General features: G+C 41.7%; 1 protein-coding gene and 1 long non-coding RNA gene across 5 annotated transcripts in view; one reads left to right on the forward strand and one right to left on the reverse strand.

The window, feature by feature from the left end:
* The window catches only part of PARVB (parvin beta), an 81,629-nt gene that overhangs the window by 23,608 nt on the left and 32,432 nt on the right, over positions 1–25,589 (forward strand). For all 4 annotated transcript variants that reach the window (XM_068657151.1, XM_068657179.1, XM_068657160.1 and 1 more), the window contains exons 2-4: positions 7,180–7,269; positions 9,978–10,048; positions 21,596–21,698. In XM_068657151.1, coding sequence (XP_068513252.1) covers positions 7,180–7,269; positions 9,978–10,048; positions 21,596–21,698 — 264 coding nt within the window. The remainder of the gene's footprint in view (positions 1–7,179; positions 7,270–9,977; positions 10,049–21,595; positions 21,699–25,589) is intronic.
* LOC137850240 (uncharacterized) lies at positions 165–1,395 on the reverse strand. The gene is made up of 2 exons (XR_011092394.1): positions 995–1,395; positions 165–741 (listed from the first exon to the last, which is right to left on the reverse strand). It is a non-coding gene; the product is annotated as an uncharacterized lncRNA (long non-coding RNA).

The raw sequence follows: 25,589 nt of genomic DNA on the forward strand, positions 1-25,589 counted from the left end.
AGGAGATGTTTGATCTTTTGTGTAAGGTTGGTCAGCTTCCTCAGGAGGAATTGTCTGATGTCTGCCTCTCACCTGAGGTGCATACAGATGGGGGGTCATGCCACTGACCTGAGTTGGGTAGAAATGGAGTTTGACATTGTTATAAATGAAGTCTCAACTCAATCTGAATTTAGTAATATTTATGAAAGAAATATTCATAAAAAGTATAAAAGGCAAGTAAACAGCGCTCAGTATGCAGGGAGTCTACGCTCCACCAACACGCACACACGAACATCAAACATTCTAAACATATAGAATATCGCTTTTACATATTAAACCCGAGTACACCTATACATACGTACAATCAGGAAAGGTAACAAACAATCCTTTAAGTTCCATGATTTACTAACTCGAGTACACCTAAACATATGTACAATCAGAAAAGGTAACAAACAATTCTTTAAGTTTCTCCATTTTCCATTCCTTTTCTTGTACAAACAAGTCTCAATTTTCCATTCCTTTTGAACAATATGTCTCGCTTTAAGTTGTCAAGCAACTCAGTCTTCGGGCCTTATGTATCCCGTTCTTCCCGGATTGAAGAAAAGCATATCCATCTCCTTGTGAAGGCCAAGAGGCCTGGGTCAAAAGGCACATCCAGGTCAACAGGGGGCGTAACAGCAAAGGCCTTCGATGGCTGTAGCAGCAGAGGGGCTGATGGCATAGCAGTCGGATCAGTGAAGGAGCCCGCAGATCCCTCACTATCTGGAAAACCACATGTTTGTGATTGTAGCCCCACATGGCTCTTTAAGGCCTCAGAGATTGCTCGCCAGGTGCTGAGCAATCCCACTGCAACCTTGTCGTTTTTAGTTGCAGAGTCCCACACCTTGACCTGTTTGGTCCCATATTTCGGGCTCATAAACTGTCCAATTGTTAATAAGGAGAATAAGCTGTAAGGTTACCAGGACAGTCTTTGTTCCTAAGGACTTATGATTCCCCATAACGCGCAACTGCTTACCAGCGAGAGGCAGTTGTGTGCACAGGTCCGCTTCTTTCAGCTCGAGCTTCTCTCTGTGAGAAACACTCCGTAGCCAATAACTTAGGCTCAGGTGAAGTAGTAATTTATTCGCGATTGCAATGGCGGGCGCCCCACAAGCAGGAGAGAGCACATCTACTAGTTCCAAAACACAGTTTATATACTTTTTGATGACAGGACCCTACCCTGTTTCCCCACTGAGTTGAGTGGGTAATCCAGGTTCACAATCTATCTGATGCTTCACAAACAATGCATGGCCTTCAATTGCCGGCCTGTTAAATTTCAATTTTCTTTTGACATTTTTACTGTTTGAAGTGGTAATGTTTCTTCACTTATCTGACTTAACACCGTGATTTTCACCTAATTGTCCTAAGCAGTCTGGTTGTCTGCATTTTACAAGGTCGCCTGCTTAAGCTTTCTTATCACTGTAAGCATATCTCAGCACCACATTCCTTCCTTCTAAACAATGTAACTCTGTAAAAACAACATTTATATTCCCACATCTCCAGCTCCAGTGTGCCTGTTTCCAGCGACTTTCAGTACGAGCTTCTCTGAGCAGTTTGCTGAATTTGTCCGAACCTATGTTCATGAGGCAATCAAAGTGCCTGTTCCCGTCCTAGTCTCCATTCTGCCAGCCTGTTCCCCCTCACTTCTTTTTCCTGCTTCTTTATTGATGTAACTTCATCGTGTTGCCTTTTTCTTCTTTTTATCTTGAGGTCAGGCTCCCCTCTTATACCCTTCTCTCCACAGCAGTTCTTTTCAAAACAGCTTTTCATTGGTCAAACAACTTTGCATATAACAACAACAGCAAACACCCAGAAACATCCATGCCTTAACGGCTGGAGAAAAAGAAACCATCTGGAGAACAAGAAACCCTGAGACTGCATGGGGTCTCCTGAATCACCCTTCTTTGTTCCCTCTAAACTCTTTTATATTCCCGATGGCCTCATCGTTAAGAGTTTAATGTTATCTCAACCATGGGACTTTCCAACCCCCATGGCCACATTCCCAAATCTCCCCCTTCTTTATTAATATCAACCATTTTCTCGACACGAATTACCACTCCATATATAACAAAGGAAAGCACCATATCCACAGTCCCATGATGAGCACTACAGCAGCTACTGCTTTCTGTGGGGTGAGATTCAGCCCTGCAGTCAGAAATAACTAGAGCTAAAATTAAGTAGCATTTGGTTTTGTAAGAGGCAGAAGCTTGTGGTCAACTTTTTAATAACAAAGCAGTGAACAGTAAAGATTTAAGAGGTGAGCTGTGCTATGTACTTATTTTTTTTTTTTAAATCATACTTATATTATTAAGAGTGAAGGTAGAAAGGATCAAATAATTTGACAATGGCTTGCTCTTTCTTATAAAAAGGAGAAAGCAGGGACTTTTCTTCTTGTCACAGTGCTCCTGCTGACTTTAAAGATCATTTATTTCCCTACTTGTGAGAAATACTCAACAGCCTTGGTGGTGCTTCCACCTTTCTGCAGCTAATTGCTGAAGTTTGCCTGTACTCCATGCACTGAGGCAGCCTTCCTGGTTTAAAGATGTCATACTGTGTAGCATGTGTGTATACGATCTGCTCATTATATTAATTTTTTGGAAAGGCCACAATAGCTGCCACTGTGACTAAACCATGTTGATTGCCGATACTGCCAGGAGCCTGTTAAAACATTGGAGAGCTTCCAGGAACCGTTGCTGCTTTCCAGGGGACTAGTCAAGAAGTGACCTTTTAGGTGTGAATTTAAATTTCTGGTTTAGGGAGATGATCAAGGCTGTTGCTGAATACCTTGGCCACTTGCCCATCCCTCCTTGCACTTGGATGTTGCTAGTGCTGGCTGCCACAGTCCTGAGGTGGTTCAGAGGACTGGCACTGCCTCCTAATTGAGGATCAGCTCAGAGAAGGAATCCCAAGCCAGAAATGAGGCAGGCTGTAACAGATGTCTGGGAGAAGTCCCCGTTATTTCTGCCAGAGGTCTTTCCAAGGCATCGTCTTCCTGTGCCCGTGGTTACACCGGGCCCACCCTGTGCAGGTTCATGGCAGAGTCATTAGACTGTCTGCAAGTGTTATGTTAAAGCTGTGACCATTCAGCAGAGCCTTGTGGGTCATGGTGGGGTGAGGTCCATCTGCAGGCAGGAGAGCTCTCCTGGGTTGCTGGGGCTGCTCGCAGGAAATGTGCTGGCACTGAGACATCTGCTGGTGGAGTGATCAAACCAGCCTGGAGCAACAGATCCGCATCGGCTGGAACCAGTCTGGTCTAAGTGATTGCTGTCCCAGCCTGTACTCAAACTACCTCTGCTGTCTTCCCCTGCTGCAGATTCCGTGACTGACCTATGAAATAGAATTATGGGGCATTGTGGAAAGATGTTTTACTCAGATCTCATTTAGAGAGCATACAAAGAATTGCTCCAGAACAACAGGAGAAAATGTTTCTTGCAGGAAAGGGCAGAGGAAAAGAAGAATTCCTGCAAACAGGCAGGTGAAGAGCAGGCAAGGAGCAGCAATGTGTCATGGGGGACTTAACGTGGCTGAAACCTGGTATGCAAGCCGAGCTCTGATCTCGCAGTAAAATGCCGTTTTGCATAGATGGATCATTCCCTGTAAGCGTCCAGTGTAAGCCTTACAGCTGAAACCACTGTGGCTGTTACGAAGTAGGAGAAGTTGGTGTTTGCCAAACTAGGCGTATGGGCATCAGTCTAATCATTTGGAGTACATCATTTGGGTTTGTGAAGCACGGGCTGAAACACATTCTTTGGTGTGTTGCATTAAAGCATCATTCAGATTCTTTTCAGAAATGTACCTCTTGCTCCATCCTGGCTAAGTTTTTGTTTGTTTGTTTGTTTGTTTGTTTGTTTGTTTTTTATCTGTTTCCATTTGCTTATATTTGGATTCTCTGTTTTTTCTCCCAATGATGTGGGGCACTTTCCTTTTACTGCTCTTGTTTCTTTGTCTGTTTGACAGAGATAAGTGAGTACTGGGGGCAGTGAGCAGGGAAAAGGTCCTTAGCATTTCTTCAAATGCATTATGGAAAGGTTCTGGAGTTTGACAGGTACTGAGAATACCTGGGCAGATTTATACTCCTAAGCATGACTGCTTTTCTGCATGCTGACTGTTGCTGTGTGAACCAACGTGTCCTTGGGGCAGGCTGTCAGGGTGGGGAACCCAGCCATGCTTTGGCCAGAGGATGAAGAGGGCTTTCACTATCCTCACAAAATGCCGTCTTGGAAGGACTTGTCTCTGTCCTTGCCCTGAGGCAGGCAGCAGCAGGCCAAGCCAAGCACATGGTCATCTGCAGAAGTGACGGGGATAGGAAGGATCCTGGCTGGCAGCAGTGCTCTGCTTGCTCCCTCCTCTGTGGCTGCTGCCCCAGCCTGACAGCTGGGAGGCCATCTGAGTGTCTCCTCCCGTGTCAGTGTCACCCTGCCTGAGTTAAGCTGGGGCTGGCAGCATCGAGGTGTCAGCCCCTCATCCAGTTGCTGTTGCCCCTTCAGCATGCAGACTGCCCACGTGATTCATCTGCAGATGTGTGTGATGGACCTCCAGGTGCTGGGGGGCTGAAATGACAGGGCTCCTGTGTAAACGTCGCAAAAAAGGAGGTATGACAGATCATGTTTCCAGCAAGAACCTCTTCATAAGCTTAGGACATGGCGTATGGGCTCTCTGTGGCTAGGGCTTTCTGGGCAGCAAGCACTGGAAGGCTTTCTACCAAAGCGGCTTTGCTTTGCTGTTAGCAGTAGGGCAGGATGCTCTGCTCTTGTTCTAGACAAGTCTCGCTGGATCTGAGGGCAAGTATAAGGGTTTTACGTAGCTCTTCATGTCGTGAGTTTCTGGAGGGAGGGGGCTTAGGGCACACATCCGTCTTGATGTTTTCTTTTGGTTTAGTAAATTGCTCAGAAACAAGGTGTTTGTGTTAGGAAGAGTGTGGAGATCATTCTGATATTAAAAAAAAAAGGGGGGGAAAATGTATCATCTTAAATGAACATTTGGGAATAAAAACAGTTTAACTGCATTTAAAATTAGTCTGGCTTGAAATGTATGCAGTATTTTATTTATATAGCATACACTGAAGACAATACCATGCATTCACTGCCCTGAGGCAGCTCTCTTCTGCATTTGCAAAACATTAGGTACACCAGTGCTCTGACCTTACCAAACACTAGGCATTCCCAGAATGACAGAAGTGCTTTAATAATGAAAAGGAAGTTACATCTATAAGGAATTATAATTTAAGTGGAACTTCGGCATTTATAGACCTAAGAGTACTTCAAAAATCTTCCCCTTTAATGTCCGTTTCCCACACAACTTTCCTTATGCCTCCTTGTGGCTGTATTCCTGTTGGCATCACAGTGCAGGAGCTGCTTGAGGGAAGAAGCTCTGACTTGGCAAGTGCAAGCAGGGCAGGGTGAGGCATGCTGTGAAAGCTGTTTGGTCTGATGTGTGATGTCTCTTAGCTCCCTGACCTTTGGTTGGAGAACTTTCCAAAAATATGAACGAATGCAGAAAAGGGACAATTATAGCTTTGCTAATAATGACGTTTATTCAGGAGGCTAAATCTCTGTTCTGCTCCTTTCCCTTTTCAAAAGGAGTACAATACAGAAAGCAGCTGTGCTGGTGGCTGGCAGGCCCCCTGCCCCCATGCTTTGTGCCACCTCAGCTCTGACTGGCCTCTTCAGCACAGTTCGCAAGCTGTAAGGTCTCAAAATGCAAGACTGGTGTTTGCAGCTTGCAGAGCATAGGAACAGCTTTTCGTAATTGAGGATTTTAGTCATGCTCAGTATCATGCTGTGAAACAGAGCTAGCTTCAAAATGCAGTTAAGAGATGTACTAACTCATCTTAAGTGCCTTCATTTCAAGTATCTGTGAGAGGAGGAGTGGGGACTGCAGTATGCTGTTGTTCCTGGCCTCTTCTGGGACAGTAGGATTGCTATCTTTTCCACTAATATTGAGCTGGAAAAAAGTGAGTACTTATGCAGGATTTTATAACCTTTGCAGAATGCATTCGTATGATTAGTCAGTGATTTGATTTTCCAACAGGAAAGGGGAATGCTGACTATTCTTGACAAAAGTGCTTATTAGTAGTACACTGTGAGTATTAGTTAATTGCCCTCATTTGCTTCCCTCCCCCCCGCCTCCCCACAAAAGCTTCCCTTGTAGATCTTATAATTATGTGTCTGGAAATCCTTGCTTTACCCATGAAAGAATATGGGACTTGGACCCCTCTCCCAAAGGAGACTGAAATACAACAGTGCTGCCGCATGTGATTTTAGTCCGTGCTAACACAGACCTGTGACTGAATAGATGGGGTTACTGCAGTCTCCTTTTATCTCCTGCTTCAGATGCATGTATTTTAATAGGTTGCCTTATAATAAGTAGTTGCTATCCGAGTTTAGGGGCAGATAGACCGTGGAGAGTATAGAAATGTTATAGTACTGTTACTGATTTTCTTACTGTTGAGCTCTATAATACTAAACAATTTTTATTTATTTATTTTTTACTCAAATTCAGTTTCTCCCATGTAGCAACATGTAGGGAAGTATTTTAATATCCATTTCATTGATGCAGCATACTCTGCTGACTTGTCCAACTGTTACTGAGTGGTACATTTGGGAGTTTGAAAGATTCCAAATTTGTGTTCACCAGACCATGCAATATCTATCTTTAGCCCGTTGCAATGCTAAAATTAAATACATTTTCATCATTTGGCAGGTCTCCCTGGGATTCTCTGAGGCTTTTAATGAGGCCAGTGGCAAATAGTTCTTGGTGTTCTGCAGTTGTAAAAGGTGGTAATGAGTGATGGTGGTGCTATCAGAAAGTGAGTTTGGTTTTACAGTTTGCTGTCTGCTGTAGATCTGGGCCATTCTGCAGACAAAGCTTACGTGCCTCCATTCTAGAGAAACAAGCATTCTGACATTGCTTTTACCATAGGATCGAGTTTCTTGCAAAATATTTTCAGCTGGTAGTCTGGTGGCTCAGTTTAATTAGCTATAGAAGGATGTTCTGTTGAATTTCTTTTCAACTCTAGCTGCAGTTCTTCATTCCATAAACTTTGGGCACATTTTGAAATGGATCTACCAGATGTTTGTTCTTACTATGTCTTCTACCCCTACATATCCAGAAACTTTGCATTTATTACAATCTTTCTGTCTGTTTTTTCCTTCTCCTCAGTGAGTGACCTGCAAGAAGAGGGTAAAAATGCAATCAATGCACCAATGAATCCAAGCACTGTGGACATGCATCCAGAAGATACTTTCTTAGGTATAGTATTCATGCTACAGAACTCAACTATGTTATTATTAATGAAGGCTGCCACTGTGACTCCATATCCACTTCTTATTTGTTGAATATAGATGGCTAAGTTGAAATTGACAGAATTGAGAATCATTGTATGTCAGACATAGACTAGGAAATAGGAAATAGAGATGCTAAAATGGAATTTAAAGAGCAATGCCACCTATGCAGCTACACTTAAAGTAAGCGTAGAAGAAAATAGTCTTGCTCAAGGAATTGGCAGAGGACTTGAATTTTTCTATGGCCATACTGAAAACATAGAAAATTGGGATTTGCAAAGAATTAGATGGAAAATACTGCTGAGTTTGTCTACTTAAGAGTTGCTTCAGTGTCATTAATCCATTGTCTAGTTGTATCTCAGTCTTTATTTGTCCTTTATTTCGACATCCTTCTTTGGTAAGGAAGTGGTATCTTTCCACATATAGATGCAAAACTGAAGGATCAACTGACAGAAAGTCTGTAGCAGAAGTGTGTGTTGTGGTTCCTATGGAACCATTAAACTGCCTCAACTCAATATAGGTGCTACACTTTTGTTAACAGCTGGATGCCAGGTTCTGACTTTGGTTACTGCTGGCACTTTGCAAGTGATGTTGCAGCACAATGGGACCTGATAACGAACAAATCAACATTTATTTTGTTGAAAACAATAATGTGGGAATATGTAAAACGAGGAATGCTTTATAGAAAGAAGGCAAGTATTCAAGTTCCAGTTCCCCTCCCTTCCAAGTCCATCAAAGAGCAGCAACATAATGTAATAGCAGTAAGTGTTTAAAGCTTGTTGGAAAAAAATGTATTTTTTTTTCTTTCCTGGACATAACTTCCTTAACCTACAGAATTAATTGAAGCAAGCTGAAGCAAGCTGTCATGGTGGCAAATAATAAAATCAGTTTTGAAGACCTGTCATGCAAAGCCATGACCACCGGTGATCCTTAAGCAAAACTTCATGATGAATTGTATACCCTTATGGGTCTTGTTCAGGATTTCAGTTTGCGGCTTTTTGGATGTATACTGGGTGTCACTTCCTTATAGCTAGAGTGCCTGACTCATCCCAGGGGGTAATGAGGAAATAAAGGAACAAGGGAGGAAAAAAAAAAGACCAAAAAACAAAACAGCTGAAGAAATCATGTGTCTTCCTAGATTTGTGGAAATTTGTCAAGAGTGTTCAGATAAAAGGGTCTTATTTTTTATTAATATTAAAGGCACTGCAAAATACCAAACCCAAACGTCTGGGAAAAGCCTAAGGTAACCCAGTAGGATAGTATAGTTTGCCTTGTAGCTATGATTTGCGAGGGTCATGTTTCCCACCTGAGAGCACTGAGGTCTAGCACTGTATTAGCAAGTCATGGTATGTTGGTCATTGTCAGATTTTAAAGAGTTCCTCTATGAAAAGTAGCAAAGGCCCAATCTGTGGTCATACCCAAGACCCTCCCTTGTCATCGTGTTGGAAGGAATTGGGAAATCAAATGGAATATAGGATTTCAAATTGCCTCTCTAGACTCATCAAAAGATAAATCTACAGGGTCTATAAATTACTGTTTTAGCTGAAAGCATGTGGATCTCCTCATTCGGTTGTGACACTACCACCTGTTCTTGTGTTCCTGTTGTGTAGTAGCCAAGGTTTGCTCTCCACTTGAACAAATCTAACCTTGATCACAGCTGTCACTTGACTACTAAAGGAGCTAAAATGAAGGTTGCAGGGAGAGAGGTCTACTACTTGAAAGCAAGCAACAGAATTTAAAATACAAGACTTGTTCCAACTGTTTCTTAAATACTGATATACATAACTACATAACTACAAGAGCATATAAACATCGAATGCGATGCATATATTCACACATGCTATTGGGAAGATAAAAAAAGCTGCCAAAAGCTGTTTGGTTGTTAGCTTTACAGATTTAAAGTTGATTTTTCTACCTATTTTTTAGTATGAAATCATCCATTCTAAAAGTTAATCTTTACATTCCTACCTCTTGTAGTTGAATGGTTGGCCATTGGAGAGCATTTTCCACATCTTGCCATCCCACAGTAACAGAAGAAATAGAAGACTATATACCTGAGAGATGTATTTTATGTCCTTCCAGCACACATAAGCAGAACTGATGTAAATTGGGGTAATTTTCATTTTCTGTGTTACCCAGAGATTAAGCAGTTCCTGCACCCAGGGCCACATTTGTGTGACCCTTGCTACGTGTCAAGTTTTAGGGAAGCACAGACTGTTAGTCTGGGTCTCAGCAGCTGCACTAAGTGCAGTGCCATAAGTTTGCTTTACTTTTCAAGGTAGAGTAGTTTGGAAAATATCCTTATATTTTCAAATACAAATGACATACAAATTGAGGAGAAAGAGGAAAGTAATTGTCTGCCCTTCTTGGTTTGTTAGTATTAGTATGCCCTGCAGTATAGAGGATGGTGATTTTTCTGATGTATTCTGCATACACAGAGCAGGATCTGATTTGGAGGAGGTCAGTGGAAACAATTTATTTTAGGAAGTCGTATTATCTTTGTTTGACTATTAAAAAAAATCCCTAATACTTGATCATTGGATATTCTCTTGCCAGGGTGATGACTGGGCACTGTTATTTCTTAATCAGCTGACAGGTCACTTCATGAATAGTAATTGTTGCAGTATTTCAGCAATGTATATATGATCTAACTCGTTTCCCATTTCACTTGGACAGAGGAGAATGAGGAGCGCACTATGATTGATCCTAACTCCAAAGAAGACCCCAAGTTCAAAGAACTGATCAAGGTAGGATATCAGTACTTGGTCTTTTTTCAGATCTTTAACCACTGAGCCAGAGCCATTTACAAGCTGGTTACCATGGATACAATTGAGGAGTAACAACTCATTACTGAAGTACATCTGTGAAAACTGAGGAGACAAACAAGGATGCTGTTGGTAAGGCTAAAAGCAACAATGAGAGAAACAAGAAACCCTGAATGTCAGAGCGCCCATGAAATAGAGCTCCGCTATCCATTTACATCCTTGTGGTTATTAAAGGGAAGATCAATACTTAGCTTTGATCTACTGTAGTCATTGCACATAAACGTAGGTTCTTCCTCTCTACAAAGACATGAAAGGAGCCTTGGAAAGATTTAGAGAATTTTCTGGGAAGGAAAGAGTAGGACTACATGAAAAATGAGCAAGCACATGGTAGGGTAGACTAAGGAGACCTATGATGTTATAGGAAGGTTGGAAATGAGATTCTTCTTCCTTCATACACTGATGTTTTCTTTTTTTTTAAAAAAAAAAAAGTAGAAAAAGGGTAAAGAAGGATGCTCCCATATATTATTAGTTAAAGCCATTAGAATTTTTCAGTTTTCATACTGAATAGCATACTGATCTCCAGAGCATGGATGGAGACCAACAGGTGAGTGAACTGATGGACACCTTAGCTAATAATGCCTACTTTCTGCCCATTGTGTATGTAAAGAATAAGGCATTCAGCAAAACAATGATTTTGAATTTCATGAGAGCTTGCTAACTCACAACTTGATAATTCAGTTTCTCAAAAATTATTAAACATGAATTTGTTTTGATTATCTTTTGTGCAATTCCTACTGTTCTTACTTTAACAATGGATAACTCAAGATTTGTGAAAAAGAGCCTACTCTCTTCTAGAACTTCAGTTATGGTTTTTTTCAGTGGCTTCTTGGAACAGAGAATTATATCTACTCTACATTCTGAGCAACAGCACTGCACAGTGACTTTGTTTTGTTTTGTGTGGTTCTGCCTCTCATGATTCTTCTTCCCTGGTTATCGCTGTGTCTGTGTTTATGTGGCAGGGAGGTAGAAAGTCCCTGGTTTACTTGTAGTCTTGGGCAGGGACCAGAGCATCCTGAGTCGGTATTGTTGCTGGAGACACTTGCCCAAGGTGCTGGTGATAATGTGTCCCCAGCTGTGCTGACATGAGGTGTGGCTTCTTCCCTCCTGGCAGTGCTTGTAGTTTCCACCAGCTATGATGGAGGGTTTGATCTTGAAGGACTGCTATTTTGGAGAACCTTTTCTATCTGGTAGGTTGTTGAAATTAGCATAGTGAAAGCTTGGGCAGAAACAGAAGTGCTGGCAATTCTGAACAGATACGATCTTTTCCCCAAAAGTGTTTGTGCTTATGTCATAATTCCCGGTACACTTCCTCTTTATTTTTTTTAATAATTAAAATTATATATATGTGTATGTTTTAGAAACAGCAGTTCAGCTGTGGCTAGGTGGGTCTGAAAACTTTGGCTAGTGTTTACCCACTCCAGACAGGGGAGTGAGCTGTGGCACATTCCTGTTAGGATACTGTCATGTCCTCTGTCTACAAGCATACGCTTCACAGAATGCCTCAGCAAACTGTTCACCTGCTACATCTTTAAAACAAGCCCAATGATCTGTTATTAACAGTGCAATAACATGTTTAGGATTACAAAACCACATCAAATAGGGTTTAGCAAGGAGCTGTGTTCAAATTTCTTTGTTATTCTAATTTACCTGGAATACAGTGTGTTTTTAATTTTTTTGCACATTCTGTCTTTGTTAATACCTAGATCCATTAATTCTTTCAAAATGTACAGTGGTCTTGCACCACGCTTTCAAAGTACACTGTGGTTTCTTTGCTAGTGGAGCGGTAATATTACCATGAATAATTCAGTTGAACCAGATTTGCTGCAGTGAAGAAACCAAATGTACTCTGTGATACAGGAGACTTGATATTGAAATCATAATTGCTTTTAAATTGGAAATGTTGCTTTTGAATTTAATATAAAGTGGTGAGTCTTTCCTGGATGTCACAGTCTAGCAAGGTTATGCTTTTCTTTTTGAAAGGCTGAAAACCTTCAGAAGGAATGAAAATCAAACTTAGAGCAGGACTAGAGATTGTGTCTGAGTGCCTGAAGTGCATTGCAGGACTAGGCTCTGGTTCAGTACACCAGTTTGCACTTGCAGGAAGTGAGGGTACCTTATTACCAATTAAACTGCAGCAGCTGGTGCAGGGAACAGCATGTAACTTCACAATGTTTCCTTGGGATCATCTTCCAAGGAGAGAGATGTGTCCTGCAGAGTGCCTACTTGAAAAATTATGTAATTTAGGTAATTGTTGAACATTTGCATACCTCTCTGCAGTTGAGTTTTTACAAGGATGTAGTTAGAAAAACATTTAACACTATGTTGTTGTGAATCTATAAAGCAAGGAGAGGTTTGAATCATGTTGGCAAAATCTGTTTTATGCCACAGAATGAGGGTAATACAAGCAAACGAGCAATTTATTCCTAATTTTGTGTTCCTCAGTGGTTAATGAAATTTTCTGGCAGCCCCAGTGCTGGATGAGAATTAGCCATGTTAATACTCTACAGCAGCAGCCAGGAGAAGAGACTGTCTGCCCCACAGAACTTGAAATCAAAGATCTCCATGGCCTCGCAAGGAGCAGGGAATTGAATAGATTGAGGTTGTTGTATTTCAAAGTAGTTCTCTCTTTTTCCTTCAAAGAGGGAAATATGTATCAATAGCAGCAACAGAGCCTGATGCCTCTTCAAATTTGGCAGTATAACATAGTTTCATTGGTGCTCTTTCAACACCAGAGTAAGACATGCCAATGGTTTGCCATCACTGATTTTGAGTGTTTCTGTTCCCATCAATCACATGCAGTTGGGGTAGATAGAACTCAGTGCAGAAAGGAAGCAGAGATATCTGTTGCTGACACTGATTTAATACCTCTTTGTCTCTGTAAAATGTTGTTTTAATTTCTACTAGCCTAGTGTCATAGGAATTATAAGCATAGTGAATTGTTTGGTGTAAGCTTTTGTGAGCATTTGGAAGCGATTTTGACAGAGCTGCTGGGATTCAAACTGTGTAACACTGTGGTGATGAAGAATCCAAAAGGAAAAAAAAACAAAAACTCGTTCTTATTAAAGCAAGTATAGAGTAAATCCCCTCACTGAAGGCTGCTTTGTTGGGGATGCAAAAATATACTCTTTAAATCCTATTGCTCATATTAAAATCACTAGGAACTAAAATTACACATTAAAGTGTTGTTTGTTATCATCACTGACAGTATTCTAAAAATAGTTAACCACAATTTGTCACTATGAAGTGATATGTTCATATGTGTTTAGATAAGTTCCTTGCATGGCCTTGTTTGCTCTGCATGCAAATGCAGTTTGGGACGTGGCTAGACAGACCCAAAGCTGAAAATTCAGATCAGGAAAAGATGTATTGTTATTTATATGTATAGTATAAATAATTTACTCACAAAATACTCTGTTTCTAGTGTCTGAAATACGTGAGCTTCTTTTACATATCATCCAACATTTGCTAAGTGGCAAGAGAACAACTAAATGAAAGAGTTTGAGTTTTGCATTTGGGCTGTTTTGTGACTGGATCCTGAAGTGTATCCTGTGATGTATCTGGAGCAAACAAGAAGAAACAATGTCTGTGATACTTAGAATCAAGTCTAGTTTGCTATTATGTTATTGCAAATCTGTTTACAGTTCAGTTTCCATTAATACCATATATAATAATACCATAATAAGGGAATATAATTCCCTTAGCTGATCCATGTCGCTAATTCTGAAGAGTGTTGGTGGGCTCTTCTAGCTCTCTTTTTAAATGTGTTCAAAACTTAGGAGGCTGATCTATGTGTGCTTTCCTTGTTGTTCATGGATTTTTCTTTGTGTATGGGATGCAAAGGTAGAAGGAATCTTTTTTATCCCCTTCTGGCTCAGATGTGACTGAGGTAGAAGATCTGAAACATAGTTGTACTTAATAGGCTGTAGGAATTGAATCAGAATCTTAGAAATATACTCACACATTTCTGATCTGACAATTATGCCACCAACATAAGTGGCAGATTCCCTAGGCTTTTCTCATGTATTTTGATAGATACAATATGCTTTTACCATTTGAATCCAAAAGTATACAATTGGAGCTTACAAAAATTGGGTTCTGTTAGTAAATGCCTTACCTTGACCAAAGACAGCAAGTTAGGAGTTGCAAGGTGACTTGTAAGATCAGAGACTTGGTAAGATCAACTGATGCTGCAACAACCTTTGGCCCTTAAAGCTAAACTTCAATGTCTAAACTTTGCATGGATCAAACACTGCTGCTCTAGGTACTATCTGAAATGTGTAAGCATTCTGAATTTGTAGTAAATAAGTTACTTTCCAAAAAATTACCACCTTTTCAATGTCAACACTTACGGCTTTTTAAAATTCACTATGGTGAAGAGAAAACCAAAATGAAGCTGTTTCTTTTTGGTAAGGTTTCATGTGTGACCAAATGAAATCTTGTTTCCTGTATGCTCTTTCAAAGGCCTGCCTTTAAAAACAAGAAGCCTTCTCTCTGTTTGCAGCTGGCCAGTACTTTGTACTTACTCAACAGTTTCCGGACCTGAGTAAGAATTTCTAATATTAATTTATATGTTCAACCCTGAAGTCACTTAAACCTTTATACTTTTGATTTGTGCTTCCTAATTCTCCCTGGGTCATTAAAATCAGGGCTTCCTTTCTTTGCTGTTTTTGTGACTGGGGTTCCCATTTTCTCATTGTGCCAGATACATTCATGCTGTTTGTCTTGTTATTAATTTTGTTCATTAATCTGTAGAGTGGCTGTGGGGTCCTTATACCCTTGAACTCTGCAGATTAACTCTGAATGTGCCTCGCCACTATGGCAGTAGCAAACCTGCAGAATAAAATACTTCACGGAGCTGGTGAAGTTTGATATAAAAACCCATATCCTGAGGATTAAAAACTAAATAGGCCAGGCAGATGACTTATTTTTCCTTCTGGATTTCTACCACTCTTTTCTCAGAGCTTTCTGCCTCATGCAAAATTTCAGTTTTAAACACAGTGTTTAGTAATGCAGCATGGCTCATTAAATCAGGCATATGCATTTGGCCAAAAAATGATGTAATAAGTGGATGTGTCAGAATTTAAAGCATCACTGGAAATTTTACAACTACAAACACGTGTCTGAGCATTTGATGCAATTCAGAGATGTTTTCTATGAGTGTGAATATGTGTGAAAGGACAGGCATGATTTTGAGGACACAGGGATATATAAAAGTTTTAAAATCACTGCTAATCCCAAATACTATGCTGCCTGCTCTAGTGATTTGCAACCCTTCCCAGAGCAGGGGAGTTGAAACTAGATGATCTTTAAGGGTTTTTTTCAACCCAGGCCGTTCTATGATTCTATGAAAAATTCATAGAAAAACAGCTTTTCATAAAAGTGTGCTCTAGTTAAGAGACATAACGAACATTTCCATGTACCAGTGTGCTACTTTGTGAGCCTGCAAGTACTGAACAAGGTGAGGCTGAGGTGAACTCAAGATCGTTAGCTGTATGTGGGATCTGGTGGTGGTTTCACCAGCCAGTGCATGTAAGGAGAAGCATGGTGCTAGGGCTGACACTGGGACTACAGGCTTTGCAGTCAAGCAATTTCTCAGTCCAGCAATGCATCTCTTACACACATTTTAAAGGGAGCAAATATAGCCCTACCTTAGAAGTTAATACTGAAGTGAAGATACGTAAAGTACAGATACACAGATGTGAAGGAAAGGGTAGAGGAGTTTGAGGCCAGAGAGATCCAAATTAAGCATATTTTCACACACAGGAAAAACTCTGGCTTCACCTTATGTCTGCTTCCCACTCTGTGCCTGTATGAAACGGTTTAAATTTTTAGAAATTCAGGTTATTGAATATTTTCTGCTTCTGTCTTTGCATGAAGGAGCAATTGTAAAGAGCTGGAGCATTGACTCTCCATGTAAAAAGAGTCATAATGTATTTCTGTATGTTAGTCATTTCAATAAGCAAAATGGTGCTTTACATCCCTTGCAAAAATTAAAAATTAAAAATAAAAATCAGTGCAGAAAGATTTTCCAGGCTCCTGATTAAGACACACGCAAGAAATTAAGAATTACAGCAGGAAAACTGGGGGTGTGTGGAGTTCGTTTGTTTTAAGTTGCAACATTTGTCACTCTTCGAGGATGGTATAAAAACTTTTTTTTTTTGTTTAAATATAAATTACAAATTTGTTTTCCCACCAGAGCTGGAGTTGTAGTCTGAATACTAAAGAAGTTAGAACAGTCTTTAGGGTATTTTTCTTTCATTCAGGTGCTACTCTATTAAAAAAAATAATTATGGCTAGACCTCGTATCGTTTGTATCCTTTTATGTACTTTTTTCCCAAAATTTTTTCAGTACGAGATTTCTCTGAAACATTTAAGTACTACATAGTGTAAGTATTTCCCTTTTTAAACAATCTATACCCATATGAGAATATTTCCAGAGCTGCTTCATAATTCTTCTGTACCTAAACTTTTGGAAATAAGATGTTGGCTCCTATATTAGAAGGTACTTCTAGACTTTTGTTTTTAATTCCTTGGCATTTTCTGGATTTTGACTTCAATACTATTCAGCACAGGAGAAAATAACATGTTAAGTACAGGTTTCAAATAGTTTAGCATCCTAAGTCATATTTAACAATGCTTTTGAGGGCTTAGGGAAATGAAGCATCTTCATATTAGGACTGTAAGGGGATTTGATTGTCATATGATAGTTTCAGCTTAATTTCAGGTGATTTTTTGAAAGTCTGCTCTGTAAATCTCTGTAGTCCCATGGATTGACCCAAATCTTCTGTGACTTCAGGTGATTTTCTTTTGGTGTCTACGAATGTAAAACTTTCATAATTTTGGAATTGGGTGGTCACTTTATTGAAAGACTTCAAAAATCTCTTCTGAGATGATCTGCGACAAGAAAATACCTCATTACTTATGAGTTGCTTTTCTGTATCACTGGTGAATAGTTTTCAAGGCCAACAATAGTATTCCTCTTCTCATTGTTTTTCAGATAAGGCACAGTCCTTTACTAACTTGTCTCATGTCTCTCTCCAACCATTTACCATAAATGTCCGTCTTCTGAAAAAGATTGAAAGAGACAAGAATAGCTAATTGGAGTTTTCTCTTCAAATGTGGTTGTGTTTTCCCACCTGCAGAGCAGAACTCTGCTGCTTTGTTTAGACTGCATCTTCTTGCATTTAACTTTTGCTGGCTATAATCTCCAGTGAACTAATTTTCAGGCTAAAGAACTAATTTGGGCTGCCCAGAGAAGTGGTTGAGTCACCATCCCTGAAGGTCTTTAAAAGAGATTTTTTAAAAGAGATTTTTTTTTTAGATGTAGTGCTTAGTCATATGGTTTAGTGGAGGACTTGTTAGTGTTAGGTCAGAGGTTGGACTAGGTGATCTTCGAGGTCTCTTCCAACCTAGATGATTCTGTGATTCGGTATAAATTGGATGATCCCCCTGCCCAACAAATGGTATTAGGTGGGTGTGGGAGCATGGGTCTTGGATGCACGTGTTGAAACAACAGTGTTAGTTATAACCACACAGAGGAGGCCGTCTGATGGAGGGAATGACCCATAATAGATAAGGCTCCTGCAACATTACAGGGCAGCAGTAGAGCAACTAAACTGGTGTGGAGCTTATCCTTTTATATCCACATCTATTTTTTGATGTCACTTTATCTTTCTTTTACCTGCAGTAGAGAGGACCACTTTTGATACTTAGAGTTACTTTTATTTCAATAAAGGAGTTTTCCTCCTTCTGTGCACTGTAGGGGGCAAAAAGGATTTGAGTTACCTCTATGTGCATTGATGATGGTCCTTGCTTTCTGTGGATGGACTGGTTGCCATATGACCCAGCTAAAATTTGCTGCTTATGCTATTTAGAGCTGAGTTTCAACCCTGTACTTTTCAGCTTGCTTTGTAAGTGCTGAAGATACAGGTTAGAGATGAAGCATAAGAATTTCATATTTGGACTGTGAACTTACTTTTGAACATTAAGCCTAACAAAGCTTCCTTGAAGTCGGTAGACTCAGTGAACCTCAGTAAGTAGGCTGAATTACTTAAATATCCATGTGACCAATATACTCAAATATTCGTGTTTGTAGGATTGCCAACGCATGTGTGTTTCAATGCAATCCTATCTGTGTTTTATTTACCTTTTTTTCATAATGTCTTGAATATTAAACAAAACAAAACAAAAAGTTCTTAGCTATCCTGACTGCCAAAAAGATGCAGAATTATGGGGCCTAGTCAGAAAGTGAATGTAAAGCATCCGCAAATTGTATGTGAAGCAAATTAAAAACTGTAGACTTTTTAGTTGATGCTCATTTTTTTTTACGTAGCTTCCCTTAATGTATTTTAAACATTTGTGGTTGGCAATACTCTTCTCCCCTTATGAATCAAGAATTTAGCAGCAACTTTACATCTCTTCCCACAGAACTATATTATTTTGCAAATAATTTGATTTTCCAAATAATTGATTGGAGGAAAACATTCCTGCCAACTTAAAACAGTCAATGCGTTTTTTCCTGACTTTGTGCTGCTGAGGACACTGTTTGATAGAGTCCCTTGGGAGGCGGTTCTGAAGGGCAGAGGAGTCCAGGAAGGCTGGGTGCTCTTCAAGAAGGAAATCTTAATCGCGCAGGAACGGTCTGTCCCCATGTGCCCAAAGACGAGCTGGCGGGGAAGAAGACCGGCCTGGCTCAACAGAGAATTGTGGCTTAAGCTTAGGAGAAAAAAGAGGGTTTATAATCTTTGGAAAAGTGGGCAGGCCACTAGGGAGGACTATAAGGATGTAGCGAGGCTGTGCAGGGACAAAATTAGGAAGGCCAAAGCTCATCTGGAGCTCAATCTGGCTACTGCCATTAAAGATAACAAAAAACGTTTTTATAAATACATCAACACAAAAAGGAGGACTAAGGAGAATCTCCATCCTTTACTGGATGCGGGGGGAAACTTAGTTACAAGAGATGAGGAAAAGGCGGAGGTGGTTAATGCCTTCTTTGCCTCAGTCTTTAGCAGCAATACCGGTTGTCCTCTGGATACCCAGTACCCTGAGCTGGTGGAAGAGGATGGGGAGCAGGATGTGGCCCTCACTATCCACGAAGAACTGGTTGGTGACCTGCTACGGCACTTGGATGCACACAAGTCGATGGGGCCGGATGGGATCCACCCAATGGTACTGAGAGAACTGGCAGAGGAGCTGGCCAAGCCACTATCCATCATTTATCAGCAGTCCTGGCTATCGGGGGAGGTCCCAGTTGACTGGCGGCTAGAAAACGTGACGCCCATCTACAAGAAGGGCCGGAGGGCAGACCCGGGAAACTACAGGCCTCTCAGTTTGACCTCAGTGCCAGAGAAGCTCATGGAGCAGATCCTCTTGAGAGTCATCATGCGGCACTTGCAGGGCAAGCAGGCAATCAGGCCCAGTCAGCATGGGTTTATGAAAGGCAGATCCTGTTTGACGAACCTGATCTCCTTCTATGACAAAGTGACACGCTGTGTGGATGAGGGAAAGGCTGTGGATGTGGTCTACCTTGACTTCAGCAAGGCTTTTGACACCGTCTCCCACAGCATTCTCCTCAAGAAACTGGCTGCCCTAGGCTTGGACTGGTGCACGCTTAGTTGGGTTGGAAACTGGCTGAATGGCTGGGCCCAAAGAGTCGCGGTAAATGGAGTCAAGTCCAGTTGGAGGCCGGTCACTAGTGGCGTCCCCCAGGGCTCGGTGCTGGGGCCGGTCCTCTTTAATATCTTCATCGTTGATCTGGACGAGGGCATTGAGTGCACCCTCAGTAAGTTTGCAGATGACACCAAGCTAGGTGCGTGTGTCGATCTGTTTGTGGGTAGGAAGGCTCTGCAGGAGGATCTGGATAGGCTGGACCGATGGGCTGAGGTCAACTGCATGAAGTTCAACAAGGCCAAGTGCCGGGTCCTGCACCTGGGGCACAATAACCCCAAGCAGAGCTACAGGCTGGGAGATGAGTGGTTGGAGAGCTGCCAGGCAGAGAAGGACCTGGGAGTGATGGTTGACAGTCAGCTGAATATGAGCCAGCAGTGTGCTCAGGTGGCCAAGAAGGCCAACAGGCTTGTATCAGAACCAGTGTGACCAGCAGGGCTAGGGAGGTGATCGTCCCCCTGTACCTGGCTCCAGTGAGGCCGCACCTCAAGTACTGTGTTCAGTTTTGGGCCCCTCGCTACAAGAAGGACATTGAGGTGCTTGAGCGGGTCCAGAGAAGGGTGACAAAGCTGGTGAGGGGTCTGGAGAACAAGTCCTATGAAGAGCGGCTGAGGGAGCTGGAGTTGTTCAGCCTGGAGAAAAGGAGGCTCAGAGGTGACCTTATTGCTCTTTACAGATACCTTAAAGGAGGCTGTAGTGAGGTGGGGGTTGGTCTGTTCTCCCATGTGCCTGGTGACAGGACGAGGGGGAATGGGCTAAAGTTGCACCAGGGGAGTTTTAGGTTGGATGTTAGGAAGAACTTTTTTACCGAAAGGGTTGTTAGGCATTGGAAAGGGCTGCCCAGGGAAGTGGTGGAATCACCATCTCTGGAAGTCTTTAAAAGACATTTAGATGTAGAGCTTAGGGATATGGTTTAGTGGGGACTGTTTGTGTTAGGTCAGAGGTTGGACTCGATGATCTTGAGGTCTCTTCCAACCTAGAAATTCTGTGATTCTGTGATTCTGTGATTCCTGTAACTGTTTGGAAAATATTATCTTTGGCACCTGGAAAACTTAACTCTGTTCCTTTTCTTTTTAAAGGTTCTTTACATTCATTCCTGTTTTGCAGGTGACAATGATTTTTATAGTTATGGTGGTCAGCATAAGAGAACTATTACATACATACATTTTTGAATTGTTATCAGACCCAGTTAACCGAAGTTTTAATTACAGTCTTCTGTAATAGCTGAAGATAAAATGCGTAGTCCATTTGCTTAATAGCAAGGATCTATCTAGTGGGTCTGTTTAGCTCCTATTAGTGGGAGCATTCACTGTTTCCTCTCTGAAGCTCTTCTTCCTGGTCTACTACTCATGTCTGTTCAGGATAGGGATGACAGTGGGAGTGCCGGGAGCCTTTGGGTTTGTGGGACTCTTGTTCTCTACTGGCAGGTCTGCTGATTGTGTAAAACAGATGACAGGAGTTTTTGGACTTGGAGAGCAGGTTTGTTAGATACTAGCAAAGATGATTGCTTTAGAGCTGCTAGTTGCTATTTGCTTTAGCATTGGTGGAATGAGGAGAAATTTTAAAGAGGAAAAACAGAGGGCACTACAGTTGCCATGTTGCCAGACCTGAATTAAAAACAGAAAAAGCAAAAATATCTCTTTGTTTTTTCTCTGTAACTTGGAAATACATAAATACAGTTACTCCTTCTGTTTACTATTCCTGTTTATTGCATGGAATATATTTCTGTTCCTGATCACTGCTCAAAGGAACATATTTCAGTATTTTTTTTTACACATTTGTCTCCTCTTTCTGTACTTGCAGGTTCTAATTGACTGGATTAATGATGTGCTGGTGGAGGAGAGAATCATTGTCAAACATCTTGAAGAGGACCTTTATGATGGGCAGGTGCTGCAGAAGCTGCTAGGTGAGTTCACAGAAGAGAAGGTGGCCCCAAAGACTGGAAGGAGTCCAAAATTGATCCCTTCCAAAGCTGCAGACAGTAGGGAGTCTGTGCAGTAACTTAGCATCTCACCAGGGATACCGTTTGTTTCAGTGATAGCTACACTGTCATCTTTTCCATCTGTTCTTCTCAGGCAGTCTGCTAAAAGGGGTGGAAATTGGGATGAGTCTCATTTACCTGATTTGTGGACTAAGAATAATCCAGAGATCTGAAATGTGGCAGAAGAAAGGTGAAGAAATTTGTGTTTATAGTGGGAGACCAAGCAGGAGACATGTGGCCCAAATTTTTTTCTGCAGTTTGATCCTGAAAGCTTTTTGGACCAAAAGCTATTCTTGAGGCCATAACTGAATTACTTTTAAGGGAGGAAAAAAACAAAACAAAATAAACAAAAACAACAACAAAACAAGGAAAAAAGAGAATGCATGACACCAGGCACATATTTACAATGTGCTCTTCTATGCAAATAATACATGAGGGGATATACTCAGTTAAGCAGCTGTGATTTTGCAACCCCCTTACATCTCTGCAGTTGGTATGTGTGCTTATGCAAGAAGCACAATGGAGAAGAACTTTAATGAAGTTGCATTGATTTATAGGGGTATTTTTAGCAAACAAAGAGACTTGAAGCTTCAAGTGCCAATGTAGATCCACACAGTTTCTTGGAAACAGCTAAGTAAGCTGAAAGCCATCTGCCTATGACATGTTTTCAAGAGTGGGCTGGGTTATGGATACGTGTGTCAGAGTGGAGCAAGAGGACTTGGTGTTGCTTTGGTGCTAACTGATGCTTCTTACTGAATTTTCTGCATATGCTCCTTAAATAAGGTTTGCAGTGTTTTGGTGAACATAAGCTTTTACAATTGGTTAATAACAATTTATGTGCCATTAAAAGTAGCTTGAGGAATGAAATGACAGTACTTCTAATACTTTTTGGTTAGACTGTAACTGGGACCTTCCAGCCATAGTGTGGTGAGGTAGAGTATTGTTAGTTTAGCTGAGGAGTATTTGTGTGAATGCAAATTAGTTCCAGGTCTGGGATAGCATCTGGTAGTTTTTGTCTCTCACAGAGAATTTCCAGTTGAACCATTGCTCTGGTACTCTTACATAAAGGCATTCAGAAAAAGGAGCTGAAGTCTTACCCTGTTACTTAAATCTCTCAGTAAATTACCTTGCCAGTCCTAACATTGAGGTGTTGTGGATTTACACGACAAGCATTTGGTAACAGGGGGACTGCAGGGATGGCTTCTGTGAGAAGAATCCAGCAGCTGCCCCATGTTAAATAAGTGCCAATTTCAGCCAGCTCCAAAAGGACCCACTGCTGCCGAGAGCTGAGCCGATATGTGATGTTGTTTGCACCTCTGTGAGAGCAGATTTAAGAAAAAAGGGGAAAAACAAAACAAAACAAAACAAAACAAACCCTGCTACACAACAGCAACTGGGAGAGCAAGGAGTGAGAACTAGCCCTGCAGCCACCAAGGTGAGTGCAGGAGGTGCTCCAGGCATGCAGAAGAAGTTCCCCTGCTGCCTGTGGAGAAGCCCCTGATGGAGCAGGCTGTCCCCCTGCAGTCCATGGGTCCCATGGTGGAGCAGATCTCCATGCCTGTGGAGGAGCCCCCAGTGAAGCAGGTAGACCTGCACTGAAGGAGGCTGTGGCCCATGGAGAGCCCCCTGCAGGAGCAGGCCCCAGGCCAGAGCTGCAGCCCGTGGAGAGGAACCCACAAAGGAGCAGGGGGTCTGGGGGTAGCTGCTGCCCATGGGGGACCTAGATTGGAGCAGTATGGTCATGATGGATAGAGCCTGTGGTACCGACCTATGTGGGAACAGTTCTTGAAGAGCTGTTGTTTGTGGGCAGCCCACGCAGGACCAGTTCGGGAAGGACAGCATCCTGTGGGAGGGACCCCACATGGAGCAGGGACAGAGAGTGACCATGAAGGAGTGGTGGAGATGAAGCATCAGGGACTGACCGCAGCCCCCATTCGCCTATTCCACTTTTGGGGGGTGGAGGTAGAAGAGGGTGAATGGGGGGGAAGGTGTTCTAGTTTGTTTTCTTTGTTTCTCACTTCTCTAGCTTGTTAGTAATAGGCAATAAATTTTATTAATCTCCCTGTGATGAATCTGTTTTGCCCATGATGATAATTGTTGAATGATTTCCCTGTCTTTATCTCAACTCTTGGGCCCTTTGCATTGTATTTTCTCCCCCTTTCCCTTTGAGGAGGGGAAGTGAGAGAACAGCTGTGGTGAAGCTCGGCTGCCCACCTGAGTAAAATCACCACAGGTATGTGCCTTCTTACTGCTGCTTCTCTGGAAGCTCTTTGAAATAATTGAGGTGAGCTGGCATTGCTCTGAGTCCTTTCTGGGATGCAGGGTGAAGTATTGCAAATGGATTTGCAAATTGGTCTCAGTGCTGAAGATAGGCACTGGTGTGTGACATCAGTCTGACATTAGAGGATAAGAACAGGGCAAAACTGTACTTCCTGTGCTTACATGCCGGTGTTTGGGCAGGTGGTAATTTATTTCATAAAAGCCATTTGCTGTTGGGAACGTGTCTGTGGAGGCCTTGATTTCCACCCTCTGGCTTGCATATGTGTAGAAAGAGCTTAGTTGTCTGTACATACATGGCCATACAGTTGGACTTAGCTTATCCTACAGGAGGAGAGGTGATCATATACATCTTGCAGGCCTGAGACTTTTGACTGGACTGACTTTTCTTTATTTTCTTACTGTTGGGCATCTGACAGGAGACCAAATAATTTTCCCCTAGCCTGAATCCATCACAACTCCGCCCCAGTCTCTCAACATGATTTTTTCAGTGGTGCCTTGATTTCTTCAGCAAGACTTATATTCCTGAATTTATCTATCTTCATAATTCCTCAGTGATGCAAGAGGCAGCAAAGCATGTCATGCTAGTGGTGCTCCTGGTGATTAAGGCCTCACAATTAAGTCACCCCACTGTTTTGTAATAAGTCCTTTATACCTACAGGAAGGGCTGACAAACCAAGATCATTAAACCTCAAGTAATAGTTACTACTTCTTGTATGTGAGAGATGTTTCCAAGAAGATCTGTCTTGATGGGCAGATGAAAGACAACAGTTTGTTAGTGGGTTTACTCTGAAGCTATTTGGAGTATGAGGTTTGCAAGTGACTGTTAGATTGATTCAGGTGGGGCTCCTTTCTTAGTTAATTTTATCAAGGTACTGTGGTGCAATTGCCTAAAGTAACTATGAAAATAAAACTAACATTCACATTTTAAAGAAAATGTACAGTATTGAAAAGGCTTTCAGGGTAGGTCATAGCTGCATTACCTGAGTATTCCCTAGGCTTCCAACCTTAGATGCTATTGCACTGGGGGAACCTGGTGGAACTCTAAGGAGCAGTATGGAGCATAGAGTGGAGTGGAGACACCACAGCTAGGCTCTGTGACCAGGTGGAGCCTTGATTGTTCTTGTGCGCACCGAGACCAATAAGCTGCACTTTTTGCTACCCTAAACCAGACACACACACACACACACACACACACACACACACACAGACACAGACACAGACACACACACACAGACACAGACACACACACACAGACACACACACACACACAGACACACACACACACAGACACACACACACACACAGACACAGACACAGACACACACACACACACACACACACACACACACTGGAATGCCTTTGGGTGAGATTTGAACACTTGGTTATGTTGTGTGCCTCCGCAGAAACTTAGAAATTCCTACAGAGTCTTTGTGCCTTTTAATGTGTTAATTTCCAAGCTGTGTACTTGTGTATTTCATGCATGCTAGCTTGCTTTTGCAGACAGTAACTATCACTAGCAATACAAAGAACCTGTGT

This window comes from Anas acuta, chromosome 1, assembly GCF_963932015.1.
Source record: "Anas acuta chromosome 1, bAnaAcu1.1, whole genome shotgun sequence".
Classification (NCBI taxonomy): domain Eukaryota; kingdom Metazoa; phylum Chordata; class Aves; order Anseriformes; family Anatidae; genus Anas; species Anas acuta.